A 19,452-nucleotide genomic window follows, 5' to 3' on the forward strand; every position below is an offset into this window, starting at 1 on the left:
CTAAGGCCTGGTGGGTGTGCTGCAAGGCCCGCAGCAGCTCCTGTCGAGCGAAGATATCCACCATCAACGACGAAATCGTCAAGATAAATCAAGACCATAATCACTAAGTTCAGTGTCCTAGATAGGGGACGTTCACAGTCACAACCATTGAATCTGACCTGTTAGACTAAGAGCTAGTGAACGTATTATGTCCTGAATTATATAAATAACAGAAATACTTGGTATTTACGAGTATGGTATTTATTTCCAGTTATTATGGTTTACATTTGTCAGTAAAATACAACCTTAATTTGACCAAATAGGATCTTGCAAGTCAAATTCAAAGTTTTATTCAGTACTTAGGCCCTTTCCTTTCTTAAGTACTGCTTGGGACGTGTCCCAAACAGCTTGCCCTACCACCATTCAGGACAACATATGGGCTGGTGCTGAGAAGAACAGGCGGAAGAAACTCAGTCATCTTCAAAATTCATTGTTCTCAGAGGTCTACTTTGACAAGGACATAATTTTTATCCTTGTATTTTAGATATGCAACTTTTCTTGGTGTATTAAGATTTCAAAATTTTCTTAATTAACAAATGTAATCAGCTTGCTACATGGTTGTTGCTTTTTATTTGTAAACTAATTCTTGATACCGAATAAAAGTTTCCATTTATTCACCAGTTCCAGAGTTCACGTTATCTAGGAACGGGAAACCAGTTCTCCAGATAGGAAGGCACAGGTACTACAAGAACAACCGCAGTACTGGACTGCAGGCAGCCTGGTTCTGCAGCAAGAGGCGGCTGGGGTGCCGTGCATCCATGACCGTATATGGCAACATGATAGTCAATATGAAGAATTTACATTGCCATGAATAAAATAGTCAAATCTCAGCCAGCTACGTAGAGACCTTTGAAAATTATTGTTATTGTGACTTATATTTTGCGAATTAAAATTTGAGACACAAGTTCTGTTTCTAAATTTGTTGCTTTATTAAAGAAAACAACTGTATGTTTCTTTGTAAGACTGGTAACGAAAAGCTTTAGAAAGTCCGCTAACATACTCGTAGGTATTCTTCTTTAAATATTAATTTGAAGAGTTGGGAATTATTTACATTTTATTATGTGCATTTGCAATAAACACAGTCGCGACAACGCATCGACTAACCAGAAAATGTATTTTATACCTTAGTTTGGAGACATTTATGACGTTTTCGGGTAGGTACTAACATTTTAGTAGCCTGTATTACAACAAGAGAAGACCCAACTGTGTTTTGCTTGGTGTGACGTCGTCTGCAAATTATTGAGATTCTAAAATTAATGTTTTCCGTCCAGGTTATTACTTCGCCCATACTAGACGTGGCAGACCAATTATCATCACAGACAAACATAAGTACTACAAGAACAACAGGAGCAGTGGTTCCAAGTCGACGTGGTTCTGCTATAAGAGCGGGTATCGGTGTAAAGCCTCTTTGGTCACCATCGATGGCAAGGTCATCCGTGAAAACGGCTTTCATAATCATTTATAGATTGTTTTTGTCCGCGGCTTCACATGCGTGAAATTCAGTGTCACAGATCGGCATAAATTATAGCCTATATGTTAATCTGGGTTATAAACAATAACACTGTAAAGTTTCATCAAAATCCGTTCCGTAGTTTCTGCGTGAAAGAGTAACAAACATCCATTCAAACTTTCGCATTTATAATTATTAGTAGGATACGCATACACACTGAATCATTCTTTGTTTTATTAGAATTAAATGTGACGTTTATGAACGTGTTTTGTTTACACGTTACATAATAAAAGTTTTGTAAAGATTTAAGAATAATTTACTCAACCCTATTAGATGTTAGTTTTGGATGGTAAGTAAATTCAGTTTTTGTTTTCCTTGCTTTACCAGTATATTGCACGGTTATTACAACCCGATTGAGCTAACTGCGCACCTCGCTGGAATGCGACTTTCCCTCCCACTTACCCGTACTTACGACGATAACTTTTATCGACGTCAATTTGTATGGGCAAAATCGATAAAATGGCGTGATAACCGCCTATCACGGCGCGCATCTTAGGCCTACTGAACGCGTTTGCCTGTCCGTACCAGAGTGTCGATGTGACATCACGGCTGCCAGGTGCGCGATTAACTCGACCGGGTTGTACAATAAAATCAAAATAACTCATTTCAATTGTAGACTACACATTCTGCTCTTCGAGGCATGGCAACACAGTTCTGGCGCTAGGGGCTTACAGATATAGGCAGTCGTACCTCTACGCGGACGGGACGAGGATCAAGTGGGAGTGCATAAGGGTGGGCAAGGCGAGAGGGTCCTGCCCAGCCATTGTGGTGTCGCAAGATGATGTGGTTTTAGATGAGAAGGGTCAGCACAACCATTAGGGGCCCCTGCCTCTATGGGATGATACTGGCAGTTTTCACTAATGTTTTTTTTACGACCAGGAACAGTCCAGAACATATTTTTATTTTGTAACTTTCTTAAATTACAGACCCATGTAGGTACTAAATAAACAAATTCATTTTGATAACAGATTTTGATACGTATATCTGAGATCTGTGAACCGAAAAGTCGTATTTTAGATACCTAAGTTTTGAATAATATCAGGAATTTCACCGCTAGTGGTGAAACTGGTCCTTAAAGTAAAGTAAAGCTTAAGCTTTTAGATTATGTAAAAGAAAGACTACCCTAAAAAAATATTCACTAGTCATATTCATTATAGTTGTTAATGAAATAAACATTTTTCATTTTCATTGACATATTCCTTTTACATTTATTTACTATGTGTTATGAGTTGTACTTATGCGTTATGAATTTGCATAATTTGTGATATTATTGAATGAAATCGGTTTATTTAATTAAATAATCTGCTCATTACTGCAATACGGATATTTTTCTTTAAGATATGAGTTCTTAAAGATACCTTGAATTTGAAAACAGCAGTTCTGTGATTCGGGTAGTTTGATTATGATGAACGATGCTGCTTCTACCATTTTGCACTGAAGATATAACTTGCCCAAAGCATATTAAGTGTTAGTTCGTAATTTTATGACTTATTTCAGCGCCGAAGTTCACGACCACTCGGTTCGGGAAGCCGGCCATCCAGCAGGGCAAGTATCGTTTCAACAGGAACAACAGGAGCACAGGGCCTAAGATCCTGTGGGTCTGCACGAGGGTGTCTACAGGCTGCCGGGCCACCATAACCACGTATAACGACATGGTCATCAATGAGAAGACTGTGCATAACCATTGATGGGAGAAGTGTTAGGGTGTCTTTAATAACACGCGGATTTCATCACGGACACGGGAATGTGCCCTATGCGAGACACCCGTACATCCCGCGTGCGTATTCCACGCGTTAACATAAATACTTGTATCAGTGGCGGCGTAGCATGGGTTGGCACCCGGGGCGATTCATAAGTCCATAATTTAAGTTGGGTATTGGGCATATAGCGAGGGACTAAGGCACTCCAGAATGGTCTGGTGCCCCCCAGGATTACCGATTCCAAGATGAAATATGTTAGTACGAATGAGCTATTCCCCGTATCATGACATATCATGACTGTCCTTGTCATGCAGATGCGCCAGTGAGTACTAAGCGCGACTGTTGTCACCCCCTGATGCTTGGCACCTGGGGCGGACCACATGCGGGTCAAATGACACTTGCGGGTGTCACGCATGCGGTGCATACTCGCGTCCGTGACGTAAATCGCACGATATTAAAAACACCCTAAAGATATAATTTCGTAGCCCACTGCACACAGCAGCAGCAGACGACGTGTCGTTGCGACACTACTTTCGTTTTACTTTACTTACTACTGGTCTCTATGTTTTTATATGAAATAGCGTTGTTTTTATATGTCATACAAATACGTAGAAATACGTACAAATACGTGTCTTGTCACGATGACACGTCTTCTGCTGCTGCTGCTGCAGTCGGCTACGATATTATACCTTTAGGTCTGGTTCAGACTTCTAGTATAGGGATGTTTCCTGGGTGGACGTGTCCAATATTTTTTGATAATGTAATTGACGGACTAAAAGTTTTTTTTACGAAACTTGCCTATACAGGGTGTTAGGTAAATGGGTATATGAGCCGACACTAGCCCATGTTAACATGGGCATATAAATGGTATGGTGAAGTCAGAAAATTGATATCTTCATTTTAATATTTTTAATTTTCATACAAATCGGATTTTATAAAATGTATTTTGTATGAAAATTAAAAAAAATAAAATGATATCAAATTTCTGACTTCACCATACCATTTATATGGCCATGTTAACATGGGCTAGTGTCGGCTCATATACTCATTTATCTAACACCCTGTATACATTTACATGTCTGAACAAGGCCTTAATATACCAAATATATTATTTTTACATGTATTAAGTTATTTTAAGTGGTGATTATATTTTAGTTTAACACTATTAAATTTTATATTAAAATCAAAACTTTGTGAGTTTTTGATTGCGGGAATCGCTATGTAGAGTAACAAATCTAAATACATGCTGGAATGTTGCGGACTGAAACTACTTAGCATTAAAATAATTGATCCTTTATAGAGAAGTTAACGAATGCAATTGAACCATCAAAATTGTACATTATAAGTTAAGGTGGTTTTTACGTTGTTAGATTTTCAAGTGTTTTATTCAACTCAGACTACTTGTAAAACTGCTTAACTGTTTCAATCATATCATCATCATGATTTTCTAAAAATATTATCTATATCTTCTATAAAAGAGAAAGGTCACTTAACTGATTGACTGACTGACTGACTGACTCACTCACTCATCATGAAATCTCAGAAACTACAAGTGCTAGGAGTCTCAAATTTTAGCATGAGGGTTCTTTTTAGAATGTAGGTGCTCACAAAGATGAGATTTTGCAAAACTCACCCCCTTAGGGGTTTAAACGGGATCCACGCGTACGAATTCGCGGGCGGCCGCTAGTGTCCAATAAAAGTATTTACATTATAGTTTAATTAAACTATAACAACGAATTATTTAAAAATCAGAATAAATATTATTAACTGCAAATGTGTCATATTATATTATACCTGATTCCTTTCCTCAATTCTATTCTATTGTTCTCTTTTTTTAATTTTTGCGTACATTTCTCTGGCTCTCCAAAATCGCATGTCCATATGTCCATTAGGTATTAATTAAACTCTTAGCATAGTATAAAACCTAATTTAATATTAATATGTTTTATTAAACAGGTTTTCAAGGCCCACATGCATCTGTACATTTCGGAAAAACTAAACGCGATCGTCACGTGCTGTGTCGAAATGGGTACAAATATTTGTTAAAAAGGACCAACAAAGATGGTACTAACATATGGCGGTGTAACAAACACGCCTTTTATAAGTGTTACGCTATCATCAAAGTGTCATCCAACCCATTTAGAATACTGAATGAGACGGTTCATAACCACTTTCCTAACGATAGCTCGGTGGTGGCATACATGGCAGGATCGAATGAAGAAAATGACTCTTCTGAATAATTTGGTACGAATATGTAAAATGATACGAGCTGCAAGCTTTCAAGAAGAGAGCGTATCTTCACCTTAAAGGCCGGCAACGCACCTGCAACGCTCCTGGGACTGCGGGTGTCTATGGTCGACGGTAATCACTTACCATCAGGTGATCCGTCTGCTCGTTTGCCTCCTGTCACATAAAAAAACAATAAATTACTTAAAAAATCGGATTCTTTATTGTTCTACCACTTACCTAACTCGTCCGTCCAATAGTTACATACAGTTGGCATAGAATATAACCCTTTGTTTATATTAAGTTATTTTTTTAAATAGGTGTTCAAGACCCAAATGCACCTATACATTTTGGAAAAACTATACGCGGTCGTCACGTGCTGTGTCGAAATGGGTACAAATATTTGTTAAAAAGGACCAACAAAGATGGTACTAACATATGGCGGTGTAACAAACACTGCGTTTATAGGTGTTACGCTATCATAAAAGTGTCATCCAACCCATTTAGAATACTCAGTGAGACAGTTCATAACCACGAGCCTAAGGATAGCCCGGGGGAGGCATATATGCCAGGATCGAATGAAGAAAGTGACTTTTTTGAATAATTTTGTTTTTTAAATCACACTTGTCATCATAATTTGCCAAGAATATTATGTCCAATAAAACTATTTACTTTATACCTAATTCAATGAAATTAAAACAATAAATAACTTAAAAAATCGGATTCTTTATTGCTCTACCACTTACCTAACTCCTCCGTCCAATAGTTATTTATACAGTTGACGTAGTATAAAACCCTTTGTATACAGGGTGTTAGGTAAATGGGTATATGAGCCGACACTAGCCCATGTTAACATGGTCATATAAATGGTATGGTGAAGTCAGAATTCAATTTTCATTGATATTTTCATTTTAATTATTTTAATTTTCATACAAATCGGTATTTATAAAATTTATTTTGTATAAAAAAAAAAATGATGATATCAAAATTCTGACTTCACCATACCATTTATATGCCCATGGTAAAATGGGCTAGTGTCGGCTCATATACCCATTTACCTAACACCCTGTATATTAAGTTAATTTATTAAACAGGTATTCAAGGCCTAGATGCATCTGTACATTTCGGAAAAACCGTACGGGGTGGGCGGATGCTGTGTCGCAATGGGTATGAATATGTGTGGAAGAGGACCAACAAAGATGGTACGGACTTATGGCGGTGTAACAAAAAAAATATGTGTTACGCTACCATCAAAGTGTCATCCAACCCATTTAGAATACTCAATGAAACAGTTCATAACCATGTGCCTAAGGATAGCTCGATGGAGGCAGGATCGAATGAAGAAAGTGACTCTTCTGAATAATGTTGATTTTAAATCGCACTTAATAATCATAATTTGCCACAAATATTGTGTTCAATAAGAGTATTTATTTTATAATTCAATGAAACTAAAACAATAAATAACTTAAAAAATCGGATTCTTTATCTTTATTGCTCTACCACTTAACTCGTCCGTCCATTACTCGTAGTTACTTAAACAGTTGGTTTAAGAATTAAACTCTATGTTACAACCTGATAGAGCTAGTTGCGCACGTCGCTGGAGTGCGACTCTCCCTCCCACTTGGAAACTTCCCCGCATTCGTCCCGTCCGTACCAGAGCATCGATGTAACGTCACGGCTGCCAGGTGCGCTGTTAATTCGACATGGTTGTAATGTTATGTTATTTATTAAATAGGAGTTCAAGATGATGCATCTGTGCAATTTGGAAGAACCATACGGGGTGGGCGGATGCTGTGCCGCAATGGGTACCAATACGTGTGGAAAAGGACCAACAAAGATGGTACCGACTTATGGCGGTGTAACAAAAAAGACTCGTGTAACGCTACCATCAAAGTGTCATCCAACCCATTTAGAATACTCAATGAGACAGTTCATACCCATGTGCCTAAGGATAGTTCGGTGGCGGCATACATCATATCAGAATCGAGGGAAGAAAGTGAATCTTCTGAATAATTTTTGTTTAAAGTCATCATAAAATTTGCTGCAAATATTATGTCCAATAAAAGTATTTAGTTTATAATTCAATGAAATGAAAATAATAAATAACTTAAAAAATCTGATAATTTATTGCGTTACCACTTAACTCGTCCGTCCATTACTCGTTACTCGTTAATTAACCAGTTGGCTCAAGAATTTATGTTATTTATTAAATAGGAGTTCAAGATGCATCTGTACAATTTGGGAGAACCATACGAGGTGGGCGGATGCTGTGCCGCAATGGGTACAAATATGTGTGGAAAAGGACCAACAAAGATGGTACCGACTTATGGCGGTGTAACAAAAAAGACTCGTGTAAGTGTAATGCTACCATCAAAGTGTCATCCAACCCATTTAGAATACTGAATGAGACTGTTCACAACCACTTACCAAAGGATAACCCGGCGGAGGTATACGTACCAGGATCGAAGGAAGATACTGATTCTTCTGAATGAAGCTTGTAAAATAACTTGTGAAGTAAATAATTTATTGTAACAGACTTTTTCTCAATTACTGTCAGTTACCTCGAAGTAAGCTTAACGGCATATACACCTTTGAACATTCAGCTATATTTGTCATGCAACTATTATGCTTGAAGTGCCTTCGATTGCCGTTCTGGATACAAAGTAGTATCAAAGCCTATACCGTTTCATTTTTACGGTATCTAAATCGACTTATTTATTCGTTAGCGTTTGTACACTTGTATGGGAGAAAAACCACTATTAATACGACACCGACTATGATTGCATCGATTTTAAAGGGAAATCTATGTTAATGTTATTACACTTATAGGTTCAAATATGCCCTTTGCCGTCCAGTTTGGAAGAAACAGGAAGGGCGGGCGTATGCTGTCCCGTAATGGATACAATTACATGTGGAAGCGAACGAACAAAGATGGCACTGACTTATGGAGATGCAATTTAAAAGAATCGTGTAAGTGTCATGCAACAATCAAATTGAAATCAAATCCGTTCAGGATACTCCACGAGACCGCTCACAACCACTCCCCTAAGGGGCAGGCTATGGAAATGTACGTTTATGATGTACAATGTATGTCTCCTGTAAAATTTGACTTGTAAAACCTGAAAATTATAATATTCTGTTACAGTACTTTTTTTCTTTCTAACCCTGTATCATAAAGAAATGCATTTTTAAGTTTAGTTATTTATTAATTTATTATTTTGATTGATAATGAGGTTAAAATAAGCATACGGGTCATTTTGTTTTAAAAATTTTAATATCAACCAAATCAATTTTACCAACGGACTAAGAACTAAAGTCCGAATTTGGGCTTAAATCCGAATAGAGCAAATTTTTTTTTTGCATGACAATGCAGTATTCAATGAGCACGAGTATTATGGTCGTTAATAGTACAAGTATTGTAATGTTTACGGATGTATCTACTCGTAACATTTATATCCTCTAACTAGTCAAACAGGATCCTTCAAAAAACTGATTCTGAAAAAGAAACGGTATGTCTACATGGGAACGAGCCTTACTAATTATAAATTTTGTAATTTACAATCCACTTTGCAGAAAAGCCAGTGTACACAGTATCCCGGTACGGGCGACCAGTGATCCTGATGGGGGAACACCGCTTCAACCGACACTACAAAAGCACTGACGACAGCCCTAAAGCCGTGTGGGTGTGCGTGAAGAAAGTCATGAAGAACTGTCGAGTAAAGCTATACACAGTCGATAACGTCATAGTCAAAATAACCGGCAACCATACACATTAAAGTTTCAACCCTTCAACACCCTAGTTAAACTCTGGTTTAACATTTATTATGGATATGACATTTTAATCCAGTGTTCATGTTCATCATGGGTGTAATTTTTATTAACGATTACTAGATACGAGTAGGTATGTAAAATGATTAAGTTTAATTTACGTATTATGATAAAATATTGTCAGTAAAACAGATTTTTTAACATAATTTACACTTTTATTAGAGTATGTTTTTTCTATGTGTATTATGGATGAAAGTAGAGCCAAGTCGCCTGAAGACATAATACGTATGTTGCTGAACAAGGTTCGATGTTAAAAACTATTAAGTTGATTAGTTTTAAATTATTATTGAATACGAATATTTTTTTTTTTTTTTTTTTTTTATTCATAACAAGGCAGGTATTTGACCACAATCGCACCTGATATTTTTCTTTATTTTCTTCTTTTTATTTTTAAGGACCATCAGCATCATTAATACAATTCAAAACAGAGTTTTATTTTAAAACACGACGGGTAAATTATTTTTGATAACCATACAAGAATAAGATCAATAGGTACTTTGTTGCTAAATATTTTTGACAAAGTAAGCCTAATATGTGCATCTAGACGAGATTTTAATCAAATACCTGGTTATTTCGCTTCTATAGAATCGTATACATTTTGATATATTTGTAAATTTATTTCAGGAGATGAAGAACCTAAGTTTAGCACATCACAGAAGGGCAAGCCGGTCATTTTGATAGGCAAATATCGGTTCAATATGTACCATCGTACATGCGGCCCCAAAGCACGCTGGTACTGCGTCAAGTCATCTGCTCTGGGATGCAACGCTTCTTTGACCACTATTGATAGTGTTATCATCAAGTGCAAGAACATACATAATCATGATTAAGAATTTTATGTAGGTTTAATTGTAATAACAACCTATTATAGTCAACTAAGGCTGGGTTGCACCATCTTATTTTGACTTTAACAAACGTCAAAAATCTGTCAAACTCTATACAAAATACACCGGTTATCGTTGAAATTACGGTCAAAGTTAGGTGGTGCATCTCAGCCTAAGTATACGGTTTTGTCAATAGGATTATTTACTGAATAAAGGTCGCACATTTACTTATCAACCAAGAAAGGGATCGTAACCGTATCGACTCGAGGAGGTCAGTATTTTTTGTATGAAACTTCCATACTGCAACGCACACTTATCCGCACCGTAACGTAAACGCCTCGCCTGGCGATTGATAGCGCGCGAAAGACGATACGTTGTTGATCCTTTTCAGGGTTGATAAGTCTGCTATGAGCTTAAAGTTAACAGTTTTTACTAAATATGATGTCGTTGTAGTCCGTACGACACGACATGAATTAAGATAAAAAATACGAGCCCTAGTTAAGTTGTTTATTTTTGATTGACTGCCTTGATCTCAGTAATAGATTGTTAGGTTTCAAATATTTTATGTTATCATTTATTTTATTGTTTTTACATGAAAAAGATTAAACCTCTAAGCATTAATTCTTTGTTTTAGATTAAATTATATCTATGAAATTACTAATGAAAACTGATAAACAGATGGGTACAAAAATGTATCAGAAATAAAATTCACACATTAATTAAAATACTAAAAAATAATATTTGTCCTGAACATGTTTTGTTGAATACTAAATAAATTAAATTATCTAATTGTGATCGTTTTCTATGAACATACCAACAAATACCTTATTCAATTGTTTTCAAAATATTAATAAAAAATAATTACAAATTTTTCAGTGGCAGTATTCGCGACGTCCCGGTTTGGCAAGCCAGTGATCCTGCTAGGGAATCACAGGTACAACAAGGTACACCCGCACATACTATCGCGAGCCAAGTCGCGGTGGAACTGTGTCAAGTCCAGGAAAGGCTGCAAGGCGAACTTGATCACAGTCAACGGCAGGATTATTCACGTTAGAGATCATCATACTCATTAAGAATCTATATTGTGGTCCTCACTTATAATTTCGCTCCCATTCCAACTTCATTCCGCCTAAGGAACAGTGGCTAAGTTGTGAATCTATTACTGATGTATGTAGGTACCAACTTAATTAGAGATCCTGTTAGGGAACCACAGGTACAACAAGGTACACCCGCACATACTATCGCGAGCCAAGTCGCGGTGGAACTGTGTCAAGTCCAGGAAAGGCTGCAAGGCAAACTTGATCACAGTCCACGGCAGGATTATTCACGTTAGAGATCATCATACTCATTAAGAATCTATATTGTGATCCTCACTTATAATTTCGCTCACATTCCAACTTCATTCCGCCTGAGGAACAGTGGCTAATTTGTGAATCTATTACTGATGTATGTAGGAACCAACTTAATTAGTGACCCTGTTAGGGAATCACAGGTACAACAAGGTACACCCGCACATACTATCGCGAGCCAAGTCGCGGTGGAACTGTGTCAAGTCCAGGAAAGGCTGCAAGGCGAACTTGATCACAGTCAACGGCAGGATTATTCACGTCAGAGATAATCATACTCATTAAGAATCTATATTGTGATCCTCACTTATATTTGTATTTACAAGTAAGACAGTAACGCCCACATTCCAACTTCGTTCCGCCTACGAGACAGTCACTGCCACTGTGGCTAAGTTGTGAATCTTTTATTGTAATAATCTATTACTGGTATGTACCTACTTATACGTATATTTTGTATTATTCCTGCATTGTATTTTTTGTTTGTTTATAAATCAGTCCAAATATTATTATGGATATCAAATGACTGAACGCGAACTTATTAAGTATTATTAATTTAATAAGTTCGTATTGTACCTATAAGTATTATTCACATAAGACTAGACTAGGTTATATTGGTATACAATAAAATTGTATGGATTTTGTCATCAGCATTATTATTTACCCGTTTCTTTTAGTATTAAGTCAAAGCAAGCTCGACTTGGCGGGGGCACTGCCTTGCCCCCAGATTGATTTCAAGGGTGCCTTTACCTTTAAAATATGGCTTATTCTATTGGTTTAAAAATATAATATAATACTTTAAGATAATGCTATTGATTTCACGGGTTTCTTAACCCTTAAAATATGGCTTATTCTATTATGTTATCATTTTAAAAATATCATATAATTTTCAGATGAGCCGGTCTTCACGAAATCTCGGTTTGGAAAACCTGTCATCGAAATCGGAGGGTACCGGTACAATATGTACCACCACCACCGAGTCAAAGGACCCAGGGCTACTTGGACCTGCACGAAGGCCAGCAGAGGATGTAGATCCACCTTGGTCACGTACGATAACGTCATCATTAAGGCCAACAACCAACATAACCATAGCTAAACGGGAAACTGTATCATTTCTATGTGTCTAGAGTAGGATAAAATATGTTAGTATGTTCACACCGTCCAATAGGGGTGATAAATATTATTTTTAGTTATTATCTTATATTTAGAATTTAATACCTAGATTAATCATGTTTCGAAAATATAAGAATTTTATGTTAAAAAATAAACATTATTATTATTTATTCTTTCTTTTTCTATTTCTCTATTTTTAATAAATTAAAAGTGCCACAACTTTTCAAAAATGTTTCTAGGGCCATTGTTCACGACCTCGCGATTTGGAAACCCGGTGATCGTCTGGGGGAACCATAGATTCAACCGGTACTGCCGCAGTAGAGGTCCAAAGGCTACCTGGGTGTGCGTGAAGACCGCTAAAAATTGCAGGGCGACACTGACCACCGTCAATAATGTCATTGTTAGAGCTAATAATTCGCATTCGCATGATTGAACAAGCGACGAGGTGGACGGATGATCTCATAAAGGTAGCAAGAAGACGATGGATGCAGGCCGCTACCAATCTGCCAATATGGAAATCATTGGGGGAGGCCTATGTACAGTGCAGCAATGGACGTCCTGTGGCTGGAATGATGATGATGATGACGCACGGCTGAAAAATAAAGCAGTGTACATCTTTAACTTCATACTATCATCTAACTAGATTGGTGCCAAATCATGAATAATTTTAAAATCTATTTCAACAATTTGTGTTGAATTGATGAGGATGTGAGGATGCTGTGTGTGAGAATAAAAGTTTTTTTTATCTCGACGTAAAATGTGTTTTATTTTATTACTACCTTTGCCCGCGGCTTCACCCGCGTGAAATTTAGTTTGTCACATATCGTCATAAATTATAGCCTATATGTTATTCTGGGTTATAAACAATAATACTGTAAAGTTTCATCAAAATACGTTCAGTAGTTTTTGCGTGAAAGAGTAACAAACATCCACACAAACTTTAACTTTACTGCTTACAGAGCCAATATTTTCGACCTCAAAGTTCGGTAAGCCGGTGATTCTGTTGGGCAAACATCGGTTCAACCAGTACTGCCGCAGCAAGTACCCCAAAGGGCTGTGGACCTGCGTGAAGGCCACCTTTGGGTGCAGAGCAACCTTGACAACTTTCGAGAACGTCATCATTAAGATGAAGAACGATCATACGCATGACTAGATTTAAGACATATTTATGTAATTTATTATTATACATTTTATGCTGCAGATGATTTTTAATTTAAATCTAAATAGAAATTAATCTTTTCATACAAATTGTCTTTAGTCATTAGCCACTTAGTAAGGAACGTCAATTCTTTTTTGAGAATTTGGATTTTGTTCCTGTAAGAAAGTTGTTGCATTTGCATCTTTTTGTTTGATCCATACGTATTTTAATACAAAACAATTAACAACTTTTTATAAACCCACAAGCCACATTCTTTAATTATTTCAAATATTGTGAAGAAACGTATCTAATCTGACACTGATTTTATTTTTTAATTAATTCATATTATTAAATTTATTATTATTAGATTCTAATTTAGTAAAATTTGCATGCCTATCCCGGATAAAACATGTTGGACTTGACATTTTCTATCGACCATTTTGTTACCATGTTTCTGAGCAAATAAATGATTTATTATTTATTATTAGAAATACATAATACAAGCACCAAAAGAGCGAATCATCTGTCTCTTGGCTGGTAGCCTCAACATGGTCTCGGTCAATATAGCGCGCAATCCGCAATCGTCATCGTATGTTGGTTCCCGCTGAAAACCAGCTTCTCGACATGGCGCTTTTTATGTCGCGAATATAGCTGAGCGGACGCCACTTCAGCATAGCTAGTTTAATGTTATAAGTATGTAGGTATGTACTGTATTTTTATTAAGTCAAGTCAAAAAGTCAAAATTTCTTTATTTGTTTGGACTAATAAATAGTTCTTACAAATCGTCATTTTGCTCTTAAGGAGCCTCTACATGTCTCATAATCTTTTTACCCTACCAGCGCTTCGAGACCAACATTTGGCAAGTGCTGAGAAGAAGCGCCGCAACAAACTCAGTTACCACTGTCTGCCGGTTAATATAAATAAATAGAAATAGTAGTAGTAGGTACATTCGATTCAGGAGCAGTTCACTGAATTTACCATGCATTCTTGTATGGTGTATCTTATAAGAATGGGTATACAAGATTGCGTGGTATATTAAACAAGGTAGTGACGTGCTAATATCTAGACTTACATATTAAGATACTAGTAGAAATGACTCGCATACATAAATTTGAATAACTTGGATTGACCAGTCCCCGAAAGCAGCGCCTGTTCACAGACATGACGAGTGAACCAGCCATCGCTTCACTCGACCATATTAGAGGGAATGTAACGACCCGCCTCACTACGCCACCACCCCAGAGACATTTTAGTGAGAATGACAATTCCAAGTTATCTCTTTAAAAAAAAACTAATAATAAAGCTAAGTAACAGTCCAGATTGAGAAGCATGACACTATAACATTTGAGAAATTATTATTAGTTTATACATTACTTTTCATTTTAATTCTTTTTAGTGCGAGCATGAGAGGACCATAATCCTACTCCCAGGATGACTTATCATTAAGAAAATCTCGAGTTGTATAATAGGCTTTTTTAAGCATGTGATCTTTAACTATATCTTTAAATTTATTATACGGTAGCTCTTTATATTTATCAGGGACTTTGTTATAAAAATGGATACCTTGTCCCATAAAAGTAGCAAACACTTTATTAAGTCTAAAAGCGGGTATAGCCAATTTATTTTTATTTCTAGTGTTAATTTGGTGAATATCACTTTTCTTTTTGAATTCAGTAATATTTTTTTGAATAAATAGAATACAGTTTAAGATGTATTGTGAAGCGGCCGTGAGAATGCCAATTTCTTTAAACAATTCTCTAAGGGATGCTCTTGCTTTCATTTTATACAAGTATCTTATCGCACGTTTTTGCAAAATAAATATTGTTTCAAAATCTGCAGCTTTGCCCCACAGCATGATTCCATATGACATTAGGCTATGAAAGTAGCTAAAGTAGACTAAGCGAGCTGTTGAAACATCGGTTAATGACCGTATCTTTTTTATTGCAAAAGCCGCTGAGCTGAGCTTTCCCGCCAGAGTTTCTATATGGGGGCCCCACTGGAGTTTTGAATCCAGGGTAATTCCCAGAAATACAGTAGAGTCTACCAGATCGATTGCATTATTATTAAGTTCTATTTGTGTACTAACTGTTTTTACGTTAGGCAAAGAGAATTTTATACATTTTGTTTTCTTTGCATTGAGTTGTAAATTATTTGTAGTGAACCAACTTAAAACTCTTGTTAGTGCATTATTTACATCGTCAAAGTTATTTTTACTTCTATCGATATTAAAAATCAAAGATGTGTCATCAGCAAATAACACGATTTCGCAAGAGTCCTTAACAAAATATGGTAGATCATTAATGTATATAAGAAACAAGAATGGACCCAGAATGGACCCCTGCGGAACTCCCATTTTCACAGGTGACCCAGAAGACAAAACACCATTTATGTCAACTTTTTGAACTCTAAAGTTTAAATAGGATTGTATTAAATCCAAAGCCGAGTCCTTTACCCCATAATAGTGCAGTTTGCGAATTAGCGTTTGATGTTCTACGCAGTCAAAAGCTTTTGAGAGATCACAGAAGACCCCTAGTGCATTTTGAGAATTCTCCCAAGCCTCGAAGATATGTTTAAGTAGTGCAACCCCTGCATCGGTGGTGGAACGACCCTTGGTGAAACCATATTGTTCACTATGAAATAGTTTATTAGAGCCAAAGTGAATCATAAGTTGCTCCTGTATGATTTTTTCAAAAATCTTGCTCAGAGCGGGCAAGATAGAAATGGGTCTATAATTGCCAGGGTCGGTTTTGCTACCAGACTTAAATAATGGCATTAGTCTACTATGTTTCATGAGGTCGGGGAAGATTCCCTTCTCTATGCAATTATTGAATATTATCGCTAACTGTGGGGAAATTATATCAATAATGTGTTTGACTATCTTGACAGAGATGCCCCAGATATCAGTTGTACTCTTTACGTTTAAAAGATTAAAAGTTTTAGTGATATCTAATGGAGTAATATGTTTAAAAGAGAAGTGCGAGTCACAGGGTGTCACGTGGGTTTTCAATATTTCTTCGGCCTCGGAGGGAGATGACTTTAAGTTGGCAGTTGTTGCTGAAGCTATATTCCCAAAAAAATTGTCAAAAGCTTCCGCTACATCTTTATCTGCAGATATCAAATTATCGTGAACTTTGAGAGAAAAGTCATTATCTCTTGGTTTTAGTTTACCAGTCTCTCGGTTGATAACATTCCAAGTTTCTTTTATTTTATTACTGGCGTTCCCTATCTTGTCCCGAATATAAAAAGACTTAGCCATGAAGCAAACTTTCTTAAAAATTTTTGAATACTTTTTTACATGCTCAAGAAAAGATATACTATTATTATACTTTTTCATGCCATAAAGTTCATATAACGTATTTCGACTTTTGTATATTCCCTTAGTAGCCCAGTCACTAAACTTTGATTTGGTATTTAGTTTTAATGGCTTTACCGTAAAAACTTTGTCATGTTCGGTTTTAATACATTCGAAAAGGTTATTGTAAAGATCATCTGGGTCTCCCTGAACATACGGGACTAAATGCAATTTATTTTCAAGATTATTTTTAAAACGTTCTAGACGACTAATGGTTACAGGTCTACATACGGCATTTTTTTTACTTTTATTATTCAAATTATTACAAATAAATTCTACTTTAATACCACAGTGATCTGACGTAAGATTGTGTATGACAGCTTTATTGTCAGGGACACAGCTAGAGAAAATATTATCTAGACAAGTAGCTGTGGTTTCCGTAATTCTAGTTGCTTCCTTAAATTGACTAAACAAGTTAAATGACTGAAAAAGGGAAAGTAGTCTTACAGAATATGATGATGAGCTATCTAGTAAATTGACGTTAAAATCTCCACAAACTAAGACCTTTTTGTTGCTGTTACAAGTTTTATTAAGAGCATCCTCAATAGCCGCTTCAAAAATACCAAAGTCCCCAGAAGGGGGTCTATACACACATACAATGATGTAACTCTCAAGCTCGACACAGGAAATTTCGACAACACGCTCAACTGATAGCCCTACTACATCTTTGCGTTCTTTATATTTAATATTATTATTCACAAATATTAAGGAGCCTCCGTGAATGGCAGACTTCCTGAAAAACGCGCTACTTAACTGATAATTATCTATATGAAAAGAGCTTTCATATTTCTTTAGCCAGTGTTCAGTAATACATATTACATTAATATCAAAACTTTTTAAGAATAGCTCTATTTCTAAGACTTTGCTGGCCAAGCCTTGAATATTTTGATGAACAATCTTGAATGTTCCGGGCTTGGCCTTTGTCGAGTGCCTCAGTTTAAACACTAGTAGTAGGTACAGTCATAATATTGTTACTATTTACATACTGAGATATCAAATTATTAGTACCCTCACTATGATCAGTTTTATGAATATAATTACATTTAATATTGTATGCAAACAATGAGGCTAATTATTTATTTTTCTATGCTGAATAAAGTATTCTTATTGTTAATTGTTTCGTCAATATAACATTTTTACATAAGTCAGGTTAATCATAAAGTTATTCTTTAGTTCCAGTATTCAGCACTTCGATGTACGGTAATCCGGTGATCATACTGGGAGAATACCGGTTCAACTGCAAGAGGATTACAGGCTCGAAGTGGACTTGGGTTTGCGCCAGGTACCCTCGGTGTAGAGCGTCCTTTATCACCATCGATGATGTGATAACGGTGACCACTCAGACCCATACAAGACATTAAGGTGACAGTAAATAAGATGACAAAAACCCAAGAATTTGCGCATTGGGCTATTGATTCAAGATTCCTATCGACCGCGGGATTAATTTTTTTCGTCTTTTACTAGTTCTGTAAACCCCACATTAACCCTTAATAAAGCCCACATCAATTTGAACTCTGTGATGCTGTGAAAATACGGTTGAAAACCAATGAATAAAGAGCCTGGTTAAGAGTAAATAATTTTCTTCTAGTTCTCTTACTTTCTATTCTTCTTTCTTTTGTATAAATAAAACATTAACTCTAAATTTATATGAATTTTAATACTTTTATCCAGGTTGTCCAAATCCAGGAAGTTTTATTCGTTCGTTTCAGCCGAAAGACGTCCACTGCTGGACAAAGGCCTCCCCCAAGGATTTCCACAAAGACCGGTCCTGCGCCGCTTGCATCCAGGTACTTCCCGCGACCTTTACCAGATCGTCGGTCCACCTAGTGGGAGGCCTGCCCACGCTACGTCTTCCAGCTCGTGGTCGCCACTCAAGAACTTTCCTGCCCCAGCGGCCATCAGCTCTTCGAGCTATGTGCCCCGCCCACTGCCACTTGATTTTAGCGATTCTGCGGGCTATGTCAGTCACTCTGGTTCTCCTACGGATCTCCTCATTTCTGATTCGATCACGCAGGGAAACTCCGAGCATAGCACGCTCCATCGCTCTTTGGGTGACCTTGAGCCTTCTTATGAGGCCCATAGTAAGCGACCACGTCTCAGAGCCATACACCATCACTGGCAACACACACTGGTCAAATACTTTTGTCTTGAGACACTGCGGTATTTCGGACGTGAGAATTTCGCGAAGCTTCCCGAACGCTGCCCAGCCGAGTTGGATTCGACGATTAACCTCTTTCTCGAAGTTGGACCTACCTAACTGGACTGTTTGTCCCAGGTATACATAATTGTCAACAAGTTCGAGTGTAGTGTCTCCAACCTTCAGAGGAGTGGGTACAACACGGGCATTTGACATAATTTTTGTCTTGTCCATGTTCATTT

At 36.8% G+C, this 19,452-nt stretch overlaps 1 protein-coding gene across 34 annotated transcripts in view; it reads left to right on the top strand.

Moving 5' to 3' along the window:
• LOC135076983 (modifier of mdg4-like) overlaps positions 1-19,452 on the top strand; it is a 351,682-nt gene that overhangs the window by 159,470 nt on the left and 172,760 nt on the right. Inside the window, exon 5 of one of the 34 annotated variants that reach the window (XM_063971539.1) lies at positions 5,206-5,504. The exons of the other annotated variants lie outside the window; for them this stretch is intronic. Coding sequence (XP_063827609.1) covers positions 5,206-5,489 — 284 coding nt within the window. The 3' untranslated portion in view covers positions 5,490-5,504. Of the gene's footprint in view, positions 1-5,205; positions 5,505-19,452 lie in introns of those variants that run through there. 34 annotated transcript variants of the gene reach the window in all.

The sequence above is a fragment of the Ostrinia nubilalis genome, chromosome 12 (genome assembly GCF_963855985.1).
Source record: "Ostrinia nubilalis chromosome 12, ilOstNubi1.1, whole genome shotgun sequence".
Lineage (NCBI taxonomy): Eukaryota > Metazoa > Arthropoda > Insecta > Lepidoptera > Crambidae > Ostrinia > Ostrinia nubilalis.